Raw genomic sequence first — 15,938 nt, forward strand, 5'->3', positions numbered from 1 at the left:
CTCTGGGTTCCTACAGGTGAGATTGTCACTTCTGCATTTCTGCACCTGCCTGGCAAAACATGATCCCTGTCCATGACCAGATTGCCAGGAAAAAAAGGGTTTGGGTTGGGTTTTTTAATCAGCTTGGGCACAACAAAATGTTTAGCCTGGCTGTTGGGTGCTAACATAAGGTATCACACGGTACTTTTATCTCCCCACTTCCGCTCCATTCCCTCACCTTTCCCCAGACAGCAGCAGGTTAAACCACCTCGTGAAAATCAGAATTCACAGTGTAGGTACTAAGGAACAGTGAAGCTACAAGAACAGAGCCCTGCAGTGGCAGGAAAACACTGACCCAGCCATGAGCTCAGTGTTGGAGGAAGTGCAGTGCCTGCAGTAGGCTCTGGCACATGGCCTTCTGAACCAGCTGGGAACCTTTTTTGGTTTTTTTTCTTAGTGAATGTTAATGTTTGACTTTATCATCTTATGCTGATCAATGGATAACACAATCCCAGTTCTTCCAAAAATCAAACTGGAGTAGCATTGTAAAAGAAAAAAGGTAGTGGTTAACAACTTTTTTCAACTTCTTTTTCTCTTTTTTTTTTTTTTAAGAAACAGTTTTTTGCATGGTTTCTTGGCATTTCCATGCAAAAGCAGAAAAGTGACCCAAAACATGCAGGGGGAAAGAAGGTTTGATTTCCAAACTTTATTATTCATATCAGAGCATACTCTATAGACTTCTTACAAACAAAGATTTGTCTGTATGAATCCAACGCAGTAATAGCTGCCCTTTCAGAATTAACATCTCGACAATGAAATGTCAAAAAAAGGGAAATACTTGTTGTATGAAACAAGATTAATGTTCACCTCAAATATGAAACTGGCATTTAAGCAGGAGTTTCTGATAGAAAAGAAGTTCCTGTGGTAGCTGTAGGGGGAAGGATGTAGAGAAATGCCTTTGCTATTTCACTTAGTTTGGTCTCTAAAATAGAGAAAACGATTAATTTTGTATTAGTACAAGTTCAGTTTCCATTAATGCCACTTCCATGCATCCCTAAGAAATTAAGGATCTGATTACAGAACTTGTTTTTATTGTCTAATAATTGCGGTACAAAATGACTGTTGCAAGAAATTATTTCCCCAGGTAAGAAAATGAGCACTCAACGATAGATTGGTAATGATGAAGTAAGAAATTTGAGATTTACTTCTTCACCTAAAATTCATGGTTTATTTCATAGTTCCACTGAGGGAATTTTTCATTTTCTTCAATGATCAGTCACGACTCTCACCCCTCTGGTAGGTATATACAGAAGTGTTATGTGCCAGCCTCAGCAGGTAGAACCACAAACCAAATGAGCGTTTTTACAGAAGACAGTTTGCTTTTATAGTGATCACGCACTGATGTGAACATAGACTAAAAATAACAAATGTTGTTTTAATAAGGATTTTTTACAGTAGGCATAGATATAAAAGTTTTTTCAAATTATTTTCACAGGTATCACTGAACATTTCATAGCTGTCTGTTACAGAAGCACCGCAAAGTGCTTTGAGTCTTTCATTTATTATACACAGTTAAAATATATTACACTTCTGAAGGTATCTTAAATCACTGAACAGTTTTGCTAGCATCTTAATGAGCCAAATGGGAGTAAAAGGCAGTCCACATTCATGATGTGAATATACAGTAAGGTGTTTGACATCCTATGAACTCATTGCTCATGTTCTCAAAATAACCATGGTGATGAGACCTGAAAGACAAAAATTAAGAACTAAACACTTCTATTTCACTCGAAATAAAACATTTAAAATAAAGAGTTTACTCTGTCACAGGCCAGAAAATATGGTAGAAGTACATAAATACATGCAGAATGCATTTATATACACACTTAAATATTACAAGTATCACTCCAAATTTTGACATAGACAAAAATCAATGCTGATGCGTGGTGCATCTAATAACTGAATGTCAAAGAGATAGAAATACTCCAAACAATTACTGATCTCTCTACTGGAAAATCTTAACGTTGAACTTTTGACTTGGGTAAGTGTAACACTAGCACCCAAACCTCATTCCTCATGGGGCCAGTTTTGGGCAGTGTCATTCAAATGCTGAATCATCAGTAAGGCAGATCAGTTGAAGGCTCCAAGGCTTTTTTCTGCTCTGTGAATAATAACTGATCAAAGACCAGTTTTAGACAAAGATGTTAAGCTTCCTTGTCAGTTTGCAGAGGGAGCTTTCAACAGATTCTTTGTTGTGACCTTTAAAGAGGGAGGGAAAAAAGGACTATTCTGATAGAGGTTAAAAACAATTAAAACCAGATGAAAACAGGAAATAGGGGCTAATAAACCTACTCATGAAACACTGAAAAGTTTATTTTAATTATATGCTGATACAGGAAAAAGTGCAAATCTGCAGTTCTTAGCCATGGGTTATATAGCACAAGGTGAGGTAGATGGAAGAACATAGGGGCTCCCTGAATTCCAGCCTTATGTAACATCAAAATAACAATTAATCAGTTCTTGAACAGCCTCACTTTCCTGCAGGCTCAGATGATGCCACTGTAACAGCCTTTTACTGCAGAAAGCTCAGCTAAAGCCTACAGATCTCACCATGGATAAAGATGTTTCTGAGATTATTTTATCTCCTGCCACTCCATACTGATGGAACTTGGCTACTTTATGAAGATGGTGAAGGCAGAAGCACAACAGAACAGAGCTGCAACACTGCCTTCCATTAGATCAGCAATTTATCCCTAAAAGGGGAGCTACAGCTCAGCTGTTTATTAAGGTCTGTATTGGTTCAGACAATCAGTGCTCCCACAGCTGCTGGATCCTTAGCTTGGATCAATTCCATCATGGCAGAGGAACAGCAGAGGCTTCTGGAGAACAGCCTGCACCACTTGTGCAGGGACTTGCAGACAATAAAGGGTTTAACTCATTTCTGTAAATCAAATACTTCTCAAATATCATATAGTCCTGTTGGTGTAGATAACAACCCTTTCCAATTAAATCCTCCACAATCCAGTTGTACTTCCTTGTGGAAAAAAGTGGTTTCAACTTCTCAAGAGCAATTGACTTTTTACATGAGCAAGAGTCGTACACAAAATAATCTGTCCATGAACACTAAAAGCACTGCCAGCAAAGAAGGCAAAACTTCATAGGGAATCTAGAAACAGGTTCAGTTCTTGCAAATGTAGAGAGTCAAAAGGCTTAAAACTGTAGCTGACACCAGCAGAACCTGGAGTAATTTTCAAAAGCAGAGATAAAAACAAAGTGAGGATTACTGCAAGGTTCTGATCTGAGAATCCATCAGCATCAGCTTGGGCAAAGAGCCATGAGTGAGATTTCAAACCACTTCAGCAGATGGACCTTTGTGAGTCAGCAGAGTGTGCATGAACCATCAAGAACTTGCACCTTTCCCCATGGCTACCTCACCTCTAGCTATCAGTCTGGAGCTGCCTAGCTCTTTTCCTTTAAATCCTCATTTCTGCCAGTTAGTGGGAGAGGAGAATTGAGTTTAGTGGGACTGTTCTTCAAATCTGAAATAGTTATAGAGAAATAGTCATAACAAATGAAATGTGCAACTCATCTATGCTAGCTAATGCAGGAGCAAGTTACAAATCAGGAAGAACTGTGGATCGTAGTGGTGTCAGAGAGGGGTACAACAACTTACTGCCACACATATCAACTGCTTATTAAACAGCTACTGAGAATCAGCCGTTAAAAAACAGCTCACAGGGGGCTGGAGAGAGAAATACAGTAACACATTCTACATTCTGCAATAGAGTAACTGTTGCAATGCAAGGGGAAGAAACAGCACATTCCGTTCAGGTGTGTTGGCAGATTACTGTTGCTGGCCCATCATCAAATAAAGCTGAAATTAGCATGTAGGGGCCTGTGTGCAATAGGTATCAACTCAAATCTGGTCTAAAACACTTACAATAACTAATTTACCCTGCTATTACCATAGCTACAAATTAAGATGTAAGCTGAGTTGCAAAACAAAACCTAACGTGGTGCTTTGTTTCCATCCAGTTTCCTGAGGCCACTGGCAAACACAGGTGAAGTTTTCCAAACTCACAGATTTTGCAGGAAAACGTTTATAAAATCCAAAGTACTTACCTAAAACATAAGCAGCTACTAACTTTTGATTCACACTTAAGTGGAGGTAGAGAGGCACCAGGGATTCCATTTCCCCCAATGTAGGTAGCATTAGTGCTGCGACACACACCACTCCAAGGAAGACTGTGAGTAAACTAGGTCCCGACGAGGCAGTTCTGTTTTCTGAAAAAGCAAGGCAGCACCAACTGTAAGAAAGATCTAAATAATATAAACGTTGAATATTCTGCAAAAATGTCTGCAGTACATGGGAGCTGAAATATCCTCAATTTTCCTTTTTGCTCTGGAGTCTGCAGGGGGTGGAAGACAACTCTTAAACCCACTCTTCTAAACCTTCTGCATTCTGCAGTGGAGGAGGCTGCTCCCTGTTCTGATGCTGGAACTTGTTTTCACATGACTTCCCAAACCACTCCCTTCTGGAGGAACAGAGCCTGCCAGGCCCAGTTGCTATATATACACACTCAGGACAGCTGGATGTCTCAGCAATGCTTGAGGTTTTCCTGTGCATCCTGACTCCATTCCTTGATACGTTCCTTCAGTGATCAGTAATCAATCAGTTAGAGCACCCAAAAGACCTGCACAGGTAGGTAACTGCTCACACTTCCTGAACAAAACCTGCCTGCAGCAGGAGCACAGGTTCTTGGGCTAGATGAGCTCCCCTTCATTCTTTACAGCATTCAAGGCCTACACCTGAGCCAGTCAGTTTAGATGCCACAAATCAGTAAAATTTGAATCTTACTTTAAAAACTGTGAGAGTGAACCACTCTGACAGTTCAGTATTATCAGAACAAGGAAATGCAAACCACAGACAGTAAAGAGTCCTTCATAGTCTTTGCTGTCCTGCACTTTAACAGCTGGAACCTACTCAAAGGCCCACTGTGTCATGTTTGAAAAGAGCTGTTAACATGTCAGCTGAATACCTCTAACCAAATCCTTAAGACCCATTGGAAAAGAGCCAATGTTTTTATCAACTTCTCCTATCCTCACTGACTAGCAGTATGTGCTCTATTTTAATTCCATAAATCCCTTATTTCCAGGTTGCATGCAAAACTGCAGTTTCTTTGTTTACTGCTTTTTCTTTTACTGCAATATACTGTAGTCAATGAGGTTTTTAAGCAGAGGAACAGCACTTGGAATAAGACCAGTATCAGATTGTTCAGGATGGCTCAGGCCCTCTGTCCTGGATCAGCTATCACAGAAACATTTTGTTCTGTGAGCCCAGAGACCTTTGTAGGTTTGCTTTAACTGTGTATCCTACTAATATCTATTATGAGGGGTTTTTAAATAAAAAGTGTATCACCAGCCAACAAACTCAGTATAAATAGTGAAACATTCATTTTAACAACATGAATACTCTCAAGGAGGTTCATCTATTTTCTGGAATTGGTTTTTGTTGTCCTGAAAAATATAATAGTGACAAGAACATTTCAGTATAAATCAATAAAAGTAAGAAGAATGTAGACCATCAAGAATCAGTTTAGATTCATTTCAGGTACAACTTGACACTTTATAGCCTATCCCTTAATTTAACTGTCTGGCCCAGGTTTTCAAGACTGTTGATTCACTTCCTCACTGTGTGTATGAAACACGCAGAGTTTTCAGCCACCAACTGTGCTCTTCTGTTCTTGTGGGACAGACAAAGGACAGGGCACAGAACAAGGAGCACTTTAGAAGATGTTCTGGCAATATTTCCTGCTCATCAGGAAATGGGGGATTAAGGGTTTGGAACAAACTCAGAAGGGGCATATGTTTTGAAAGAGTCCAAGGGAAAAAAAATAACTAGCAGCCTTTCACAGATAAATTCCCATTGTCTGTATGAGAACTCCTGCTCCAGAGGAACAGTGGATGCACTCTCCAAGGTGTGACATGCAAACACAGGGCAGCAAAGGGTCTTGATTGATCAAGGCAGTATAAACAAAATAGCCACAGTTTGGGTTCTTGTATACTGTCATCCTCAAGTGATAAAGATAGCAGTCTTACAGGTAAGTAAAATGCATTATTTTAATATGTATTTCTGTTTATATTTAAAAAATGTTTTTCAGTCTAGTCACATGAGCTATGCAAAACTGATTCAGAACATAGGAGGGGAAAAAGATTTCAGCTACCTGGTTGACACAAAGTCTGCTCAAAAAAGACACTTTCAGCCAGGTGTTCTTTTATTCGTTTTTCCTCCTCTTCCTTTTGTTGTTGTTGTTCCTTTGCAGATGGAAGCAGAGTAGCAATAATCTCCTTTTTCCCTAATGCTTTCCTCTGGCTCTGCTCAGACACTTGGAGACGGAATTTATCTATGACACCATAGTAAGAAGCCCGAACGTCTCTGTGACGAATCACACTGCAGAAAAACAGCATTTTCAAACAGATGAACTACTAAGAAGCACGTCTGTTGTGGAATTACATCCTACATCACAAAGTCTGCTCTCTGCTCCCCCTCCTCCATTTAAACTGGAATAATCCAGACCTCCATTACCTCCTCCACCACTCAATGTTCTTGCAGACTTGATCTTACCTCCTCTCTCCCCTCCTTATGTTTGCTTTAATTCCCAAATATTAATGCTCCTGGCCACACAGAACAGTTAAGTCTTTATCCCAAGCCCATCTTTGCCTCAGTCTGAGGCCCAGCTGCCAATTGATGAAACATCAATTATCTGAAAGATCCTTCCTCCTCATGTTGTGTGATGCTGGCCAGTGATTTTAAAAAGTATTGATGGGACTGGAGCAGCCAGGGAAGGAAAGGAGTTGGACAGGTGCCTGGCAATCAACACTCCAGCTTCTTGAGGAAACCAGGCTCAAAGCTTTACAATTCTACTTTCTCAGAAGCAAAACTCATTCCCTGTATAGACAAGAGTCAGTTAGGGATTTTCAAAATCAGAAACCCACCACTGAGAGCATGTTTGGAACCTATAAAAAGCACAACTTTAAAATAGCACTGATCAACAGCAAAACAGACCTCTGAGCAGTGCTGTGCTCAACTGCCTCCTCTCTGCATTTGTGATTCATCATGAGAACACATATCTACCATTGAAAAGCTACAACATTTAGGTTTTGAAATTGTATCAGCTCTTAGGTAAATAAGGATTTAAACTATTTTTCCAGATTTTTTTTGGTGATAGATTATTCTAAGTTTCCAAGATAACAGCAGCTGATCTGAAGAACATACGTACAAAGAAGAAGGATGCCATCTCATGAGGGGGAAAAAAAATTACTGTACCCTTAGTAACTCAGAATAGTAGTCTTAAAATTGCTTCAAGAAACCAATGTTTGTGATACTATACACATTAAAATGCTGCAAGAAATGGATCTTTGTTTTTCAGTCCTTATTTAAAGGAACTATATCACATCAAGATATCTACAAGCATTAGCACGTAGCCAGTGCTTGCAACTGGTATCTGGTTTGAATAGACTATTCAACACAGAAACAGAGACCAAGTCATCCCCTCAGCAAGAGGCTGCAGTGATGTTTTACGTCACTTCAGAGGCAAAGGAGAGTGCCTATGACAGGCTTTCAGCAAGTGGAGTGTTGGCTGGGCAACTGCCTTCACTAAAACAAAAGGCTTTTTCCCCCCACAACCCTAATTCATACAGCTCTTAGCATATCAACACAGCAGATCAAGTCTGATTTCTTCCTTTAACTCTTCTTTTTAAATTGGTGCTCCTACTCCTAGTACCATGGTACCAACTACCAACCTAAACAGAATCTTTACATAACACTGTGCTAGGAGAACATGTATCTGCTGCCAAGCAAGGAGATATTTTCTGCAGACCCTTATAAACAGATACATTCTCCTGTTTCTTTTTAGAGATCATTGCATAATTGGAAGCTCTGTAGAATATCTGTTTATCTGGCAAATGGCCACACTTGCATAGTACTGCTCACATCCTAGCAGTAAACACTGTCCTTAGACAGCAACCACTGGAATGGGATGGGGGGGTTTTGCTGCACAAAAAAATCCCCTTGGAACATATGTCTGTCTTATTTTCCTTTATTTAATAAAACACATTTGTTTAACCAAATGTAATCAAACTTGTGTAAATGTCTTCTGAAGAATGAAAGAGCTCACTGGTACACTGGTATATTCTGACCTGTTTAGTTCCATTTTTAGCATTGTTGCCCCTGCTTACTGAAACCTTCTAGTTCCATGTTCTAAGCTTCTTTTCTATTTGGTGAGTCCTTGGAATTTTTCAAATTGCACCTAGGGAAAACAGTCTATAGGAATAAAAAGCCATTCCCCAAGAACAGTTATTATTTATCTGACAAAGGGGTTTTGTATATGGGCATTTGTTAGCCAGAGATTCCAGGTGGTGTTTTATAGTTTGGAAAAAGTATATTCAAAAAGTTCAGTCTGCTCTTTTAGGTACTTCAGATTTTCTTCAGCTGTATCTGTACATCAGCACAGAAATAATGTGGCAAATAGAAGATAAAAAGAGTTGGTCTATTTTAGCTTATACACCTACTCTGTTTCAGCTTTCAGCAGCCTACAGACCCTGTACATTACTGTGGTCACTTAAGCAGCCTCCTTCTGTTCTGAGTTACTGGGTTGACACCTGACAGGAGAGAGGAAGGGCAGACACAGAGATCTGAGAATGAGATGGGTGGTCAGGGTGAAAGGTAGGCAAAACTACCTTTATTAACATGGCCCAGGAAAATGTGCTCAGTAGAACTGCATACATTTCCATTTTGCCAATCTGCAAACAAGTATTTGTCACAAACAGATCTCAGCCCTGGGGGTTTGGTTTTCTTGTTATTTCTAACAAAAAGGTGCTCAGAGAAGGCTCATATTACTCTTGCTCCTGGTTTACAAGCTACATTACAAGATGCATTTACTGGCATTTTATTTATGCCCAAAGGCAAAATTAAAGAAGAACATATCTCCAATATTATAATACCTCTGCTCTAGAGGGAAAGAACAGCAAAAATCAGAACGACAAGTATGCAGGAGATTAGGAAAACATATCTTTATCCAACTTACGTATTATAACATGCATGCTGTCATTTACAACCTCTTAAGTAATAAAAGAAATTAAGGTAATAAAATGTTATATATTAGGAAAAACCCCAACCAACTCCTACTTACATATCAACACAGCACTGAGGCTTCACTGCACCAGTAGCATCCACCACCGCATATTTATTTGGAGTTGTACAAAGAACTGCAAGGAAAAGGACAGGAGTGGTAACAAATCATGCACTAATACATCACCAGCTTCATCAACAGACACACGTAGAGAGACGAGTTTGGTTTTGTCATAGATACGATTTGTTACATGAATTATAATTGGACTGTTCAAGATCATCAACTAGCCCTTAAATAGAACTTAACCTAAGAAACCCACCTTTGAATTTTAAGGCAAACTCATAGGGGTTATATAGAGTCAACACCTGCTTGTGTGTTGACTGGTCATCTGCATAAAATATAAGTTCTGTAGGAAAAACAAAAACAGGAAGATTTCCTTCCACTAACTCTGGCTGTCTTTTTTGTTGCTGCATTGGCACTGAATCCTCCTTGCTGCTTCTTGTGTTCTTATGCTTTTGTATCCTCAGAGACTTCAGCTTTTGAATCGTTTAAGAATTCCAAAGCATTTTGGCAATTCTAAAGGAAAAAAATGGGAAAAAAAAAGAGAAAAGGCAAGAAGATTATTTCCATAAGTCTATACTAAACTGAGTCAGTTAACAAATGTGCAAAAATATAAAACATGATGCTTGATTATGAATCTACCTCTACTTATGTTCCTTCAAAAATACTGAAATAGAAAAAATATTTGCACTGCGCTTCCATCTATTTAATAAACTGCTACAAAATAAAGGGATAAGCACCTCTTCAGTGTATCATGGCAGCATTTGGGGGCCCAGTCCATGACTAGGGCTGCTTATGCTGGGTCTTTGCAGCACAAGCCAAACAATGACAGCAGAAAGAAATCCCATCCTTGCCTCAGGACAGCAACACATCAGAAACACGAGGGCAGAAATGAGGAAATGCAAGGACACTGAGGCAGCAGGAGTCACTGTTTGGGCAGGAACCTTTCCGTGGGGATGACCTCCCTGGATGAGGTATGACAAGTTAGGAATCTTCTCACCTAGGCACCCAGGTATGTCAAATCCCAGGGATTCAGAACAAAGGAATGGGGAACACCTTCATGTCTTGTTTAAACCAAACTCCCTGTTCCAACTGTGTATGTTACAGGTAATGAATGGGAAAATGCCTGGGATGAGTAACAGCAAACAGATAAGAGATGACAGATTTTCTAACACCACTACCTCTATCCAAAGTACAATCATCACAATTCTCCCTCTGCCACCCCCCACAGTTCTGTTTTATTTTGAGTGACATTCCAGAACTAAAAGCAGAACCAATGACCCAAGCAAGAAACAATCCCAAATGTAATTCATAAAATAAAATTAAGGCCAGACTCTTCAGCACACATACCACTGACTTAACACATGACAGAGAGAACAAAGTCTTTCTGCTCCCCCAAAGAAGGTCATATTTTACTGCAGCTTCTATGGATTACTTATCAAACTGAAGGTGTCCTTTGAGGTCTAACTTTATAGCAAAAAATATTGAAACAACAAAAAGTTCCTACTGACTCACTAGATGTAATTTCCACTTCCCATAAAGCTTTTTAAAATAAGGTACATTTTACCTGTTCTCAAGCTCAATACACTGGATAGTTACACCTTAAAGAATTTAGCTTCTGAAATTTCTAGCAGGAAATAGCCTAAACGTTATGAACAATCAAAAACAAATGCTTGTTTCTGCATTCTAAACACATGATGATCACATCTCCAAGCACCAGATACATATTCCATACTTGAAACATGACACACATTCATGTGTTTACAAAAGTATATCTGTCATGCCATCAGATTTACAGGTTCTGATTCTTATTCACAAACTAAGCCTTTAATTTTATTTATTTAGTTATTAAAATAGCAAATTATCCCTTTAGAATTCAAATTCATGGATCTCACTGGAATGTCTTTCCCCATGATCCAGTTCCTTTTCAGAGCACAGGTTTGTTTCCACTTCACTGAAATGCTACTAATAATATTCTGAAAACAAATCCCCAATGACAGTGTTCCAAGCTGATGTTCTGTTACCTTATTAAGAAGAGTCTAGAAAAAGAAATGGCTCTCTAAGTGGCAATTTGGGCTCTGATTGCTTCTTGGAATTATGGTGAATCCTTTTTGTTTCAGAAGAATCAACAAACTCTGGAATGACTTTGTACAGCAAGTGCAAGTATTATTTCTTTAACAACTTAACACACTATTGCAAAGTGAGTTTCATTGTTCTGGTCAAACATATTAAGACTATATGAAAAGCTACTGTGGAAAAACTGCCAGCACACAGGAATATAAAATACCTTTTGATGCTTGTCATAGGCAGAAGATTAAGAATTATTTATTTAAATTTCTTTTACCAAAGTTAGCTCAATGCAGTATGCAGTAGAATATGGTGGACTCTTTGGCTCTCATATCTATCTACACTCTGCACATCACGTGTAACAGAAATACAGGCAAATTTTGACATTTTGACATTAACAAAAGGGGTTTTTTTCAAATAAATGTTTTAAGCTACCATTAAACCAACAGCAAGCTACTGCTACACAACTTAATGTGTAATAAATTAATAAATAATGTGTAATTACACAACTATGTGTAATAAAATTTTCAAGTATTATTTATAATAATCAGTATTATTTTGATGCTTTAGTTTTTTATTTAAACACTGCACATGTTTCATTCCAATTCCTGACTCCATCCCACATCTTCAGCTTCTTCAGCTCAGTCTGTGGCAAGTGTTCAGTGTCCAAAACCCCACGATTCTCAGTACCAGTGGAGGTATGGATCACTACACCTACCAACAGGCTCATTTTTGCTACACATCTGTGGAAAACGGTGTGCAAAGCTCTCAAGATTCCACAACCTGCATGCGGAAAGCCACCAATCTTAAAAAAGAATATCCCATTATTGCTTCCTTTTCCTATTTAACTTGGCTGGATGAGGAGCTACTGCCCCAACTTGCAAAAGCAACATCTGGCAGGCCTATAGTAGACACATTTGCTGACACAGCAGTGTCATTCAGGGTATAAATTTCTGTATTCCTAAACAAGCAACCAGCATCCTTTCAAAAACAACAATTTTAGCTTAGAAGTCACCTTGCTGGGACATCTCACCAAGTGACAGCAGTAAAAGCACTGTTCCCAAAGACTGATGGATAAACCACACATATGACAGGGAGATGCAATGGTTTGGTATTGACACTCTTGATAACAGCACATCTTTCCCATCAACGAGAAACTGACAACACTTTTACAGAGGAAGTTTGTATCACCACAACTTCTTTGTCCAGATTAACCCCACAGCAGCTCAGAATAAGGTCACGTACCCCAGACAATTCATGAACAGAAACTCAGCTGCTGCTCTTCTGCATCTCCACTGCACCACAACCACTAAATTTTGTGGTCAACAGTCACCACAATTACTTGCAGAACATAAAGCTAAGCACAAGCAAATCTGTCCTAACCCAGGATCTGTGGTCTCAGGCCTGTGATCTGCACTGCACAGATGGGCTTCTCCCAGGATGGAATTCCCACAGGAGCAGGGATCTGTCACAGGTAACACTCACCAGGGCCAGCGTGCAACACCTGAACAATGCCAGCTCACTTCCCAGCACCCTTTGAAGTCCTGACAAACAATTGTCACTGGTATTTTTACAGCACAATAGGGATCTTTCCTCCGTGAAGTTACTAAATATATACTGCTGGTGTCACAATAGCACAGATCTGCCAGCATTTCCTTTGAAATCCCTTTCTTCATAAATTTAACTTGACAAAGAAAAACACAAAGCAAAACGTAACTTCTCTCCAGGGTCAGAAATAACATCCATTGTGATTTGTTTTTACTTAACAAGTATCTGTTGAATAAATAAATCAACTGAGGAACTTTTCTGTTCCAATTTTAACTCCAACAGCCTCATCACCATGGCTTCCCAGTGCATTTGTTGGTTGTTTTTCTTCATAATAACTGGAAATAACTCTACAGAATGTCACCGGGTAAACACTTCATTCACAAGAAAACCTCTTTACAGTCATGCTTTCACACTGCTGCTTTAAAAGTTGCCTAATTACAGTGTAATCTACTTTTGTTACATCTCATGATCTACCTTCTAAATCTACACAAGTCTTTCTCCACTTTATACTCAGTAAAACTGATGGTTTTTGAGCACATATTTACTAAATAAACCACAAAGTCTTCTTCAAAATTCCCTCCAATGCCAAGCTGAGAAATCACTTTAAGCTACATACAAAAGCAGCATGGGATCTGAAGCACACCATAAACATTTTGTTTCTCCAAAATGTTTTGAAGGCCTCGGTGTGCACTTGCGCAAACCAATGTTTAAACTACCTGCAATTACTTGGGAGCGTCACCCAATGATGAGAGCACAGAGCCAGCAGCCAGGATGGCTGGATTCCATTATTGCTAACTCTGTCACTGACACTCCGTGACCTTGAGCAAGTTGGTTAACCTCACCTCAATTTGCTGATCTATGAAGGCGCACACATTCTACAAAGTATTTCAGTAGGTGGAAGGTCCCCTCTGAACCCGCAGAACTGCTCTGATACTTTGCAAAACTGCTACTCTTCACCCCTTCACAGGATGATGAGAAATGTCACCAGTCACTGTCTCCAGGATGCTGCAAAATGAAATAGTCTCGGAGCATTAACTATTAGCATGGATGACCACACGCATAAATCATGCTGACACTGACAGCAAAATTTATTAGGACCACATTATTGTTTTAAATGCGGAAAAGGTGACTAACAAAAGGAAGTATTCAAATACAACTAAGAGGCATGAAAAGCAGTGAAAAACTAAGCAACAGCTGTGCGTTGCTTCTGATCCATTCTGCTACAGGCTCGCAAGGATCGCAGAGAAGACATTCAAGGGCACATGTGCTTTAGTCTCTATTTCCCCACTTTAAGTTTGTGTTTAATGCACTAAACTGGCTGATTTTTAAACGTGTGTTGTGCTCATTAGCGCTGCACGGCCCCAAACCGCCTCGGATTAACAGAGGGGAGCACTCTTCCCCGGGAGAGCGACGGGAGGAAAGGCGTTCCGAGCCGTGCCTACTGCCGGCAGGGCACGGCGGTAATTGCACACTCTTAATTGATCCTCTTTGTTCTCCAACGAGGAGCAGCAGCGATACGGGCTGAGGCAGCTGCGCGATAACGGCGCCTCCCGCAGCCGGCCCGGCCCCGCCGCACCGCCCCCGGCCCGGCCCGCAGCGAGCCCCGGCCCCGCACCGCCGCCCCTCGGAGCGACCGCCGGCCCCGCACCGCCCGCAGCGGGCCCCGGCCCCGCGGGGAAGCGGCGCCAGGCCGGGGCCTCGGAGCGCGGCCGCCGCCCCGCTCCCCGTCCCGGCCGCGCCGCGCTCCCGCAGGGCCTGCGGAGGGCAGGGCGGGAGGCCCGGCCCGCGGGGCCGCGCGGCCCGGGGCGGGCCAGGCCGGGCCGCGGGTGTCGCTCCGCTCGCCCGCCCCGTGCCCGCTGCCGCCCCCCGCCCCGACTCACCCGCCCGGGGCCGCTGGTGCGGGCTGGCGCGGCGCCCCTTTGTCCGCCCGTCACTGCGGGCAGCGCTGGGGCTGCTGGGACCGACCGGCCGCCGCCGCCGCCGCGTCACCGCCCCGCCCGCCGCCCGCCCCCGCCGCCATGTCGGGGCTGCCCCGGCGCGCCCGGCTGCGGCGGGCTCGGTACCGCGGCGTTGGGCGCTGCTGGCACCGCCCGGCTCCCCGCGGCACCGCCGGCTCCCCGGGCAGCGGGGCTTGTGCGGCCGGCCCGGCGCCTCTCACCTGCGGGGAGGTGTTTTTAATAATGCTGCAGCTCACCCCACGGTTCCCGAGGTCTGGCTCCGTCCCGGGAGGGTTCCTGCCCCTCTCCCCGCTCACCTCGATGCCCGTCGCGGGCAGGTCCCCGCTGGAAGGGTCGGCGAGCGTCACCCCCGGGCTGGACCAGAACAGAAGTGTTAGAGAGCCGAACATCGGGCGTGACCGCCTGCTCACCCAGCAGCACGGCTTAAATGGGACGCGCTATCCCTGTAAACACTTCCATGCTGTTACCTTTGTTCTTTATTCCTCTTATTTACTTAATGTGCTTTCATTCAGTTAGGCTGTTTGTGGACTTCAACTCGTACTATGCATTATCCACTACATCATTTTCCCTTGGTTTTTTTTCCCCAACTTCCCCTTTGTATAATACAAACAAATCCATGTGTAATCACCACCCAGTATCATCCCAAACTGCAAGATCTTTAGTACAGCAAAATGTTTTTGTTGCAAGTCAGGTGGATAATTAAGGTTTATATTGAGCCACCCAGTACAGGATTGCAAAATCTTTTACCCATTACCAAGCTTTACCCCTCGGTGAAATGAACACACATCCGTGGTGAAATAAACACAGCAGCCATGAGTGTTTCACAATAACATCATGAAACAATCCAGAACAGGAAGTAACATATTTAAAATCATGGAAGACATTAAATAAATTCTAAAAAGTATATTTTCCAACTTAGGCAAGCTGTATTAGCACCCACATTTTTCTGCGGATATAATGGTTCATTAAGAAGTTCAGTCTTACAGACACAAATTACATAATATTGTTAAATTATTATATAGAGAAATTATAATCTTGTCAGAATTTCTGAAAATCTGTGCAGTGAAAACTGGCAAAATATTTTGTTTCTTGATGAGTGTAAATCAGTTCAGATTTTTACATGTTTAAAAAGAAACTGGAATTCTTGTTTTTAAAAAGATTATCAGACTTCAGCCTTTCAGGATTTCAGAAAATT

General features: G+C 41.6%; 1 protein-coding gene across 3 annotated transcripts; it reads right to left on the reverse strand.

Moving 5' to 3' along the window:
- Positions 1-1,389: 1,389 nt before the first annotated feature.
- MOSPD1 (motile sperm domain containing 1) lies at positions 1,390-15,138 on the reverse strand. Of its 3 annotated transcripts, none has more exons than XM_053955826.1 (7): positions 15,040-15,138; positions 9,430-9,686; positions 9,171-9,246; positions 6,204-6,430; positions 4,102-4,263; positions 3,415-3,518; positions 1,390-1,727 (listed from the first exon to the last, which is right to left on the reverse strand). In XM_053955826.1, exons 2-6 carry the CDS (start codon positions 9,581-9,583, stop codon positions 3,439-3,441), a joined length of 699 nt encoding a protein of 232 aa, XP_053811801.1. In that variant the 5' UTR covers positions 9,584-9,686; positions 15,040-15,138; the 3' UTR covers positions 1,390-1,727; positions 3,415-3,438. The 3 variants fall into 3 exon arrangements, with proteins under 3 accessions (XP_053811801.1, XP_053811800.1, XP_053811802.1); XM_053955825.1 differs by lacking the exon at positions 15,040-15,138 and adding an exon at positions 14,666-14,753; XM_053955827.1 differs by lacking the exons at positions 3,415-3,518; positions 15,040-15,138 and adding an exon at positions 14,666-14,753.
- Positions 15,139-15,938: the final 800 nt, after the last annotated feature.

Source organism: Vidua chalybeata, chromosome 14 (assembly GCF_026979565.1).
Source record: "Vidua chalybeata isolate OUT-0048 chromosome 14, bVidCha1 merged haplotype, whole genome shotgun sequence".
In the NCBI taxonomy this organism is placed as follows: domain Eukaryota; kingdom Metazoa; phylum Chordata; class Aves; order Passeriformes; family Viduidae; genus Vidua; species Vidua chalybeata.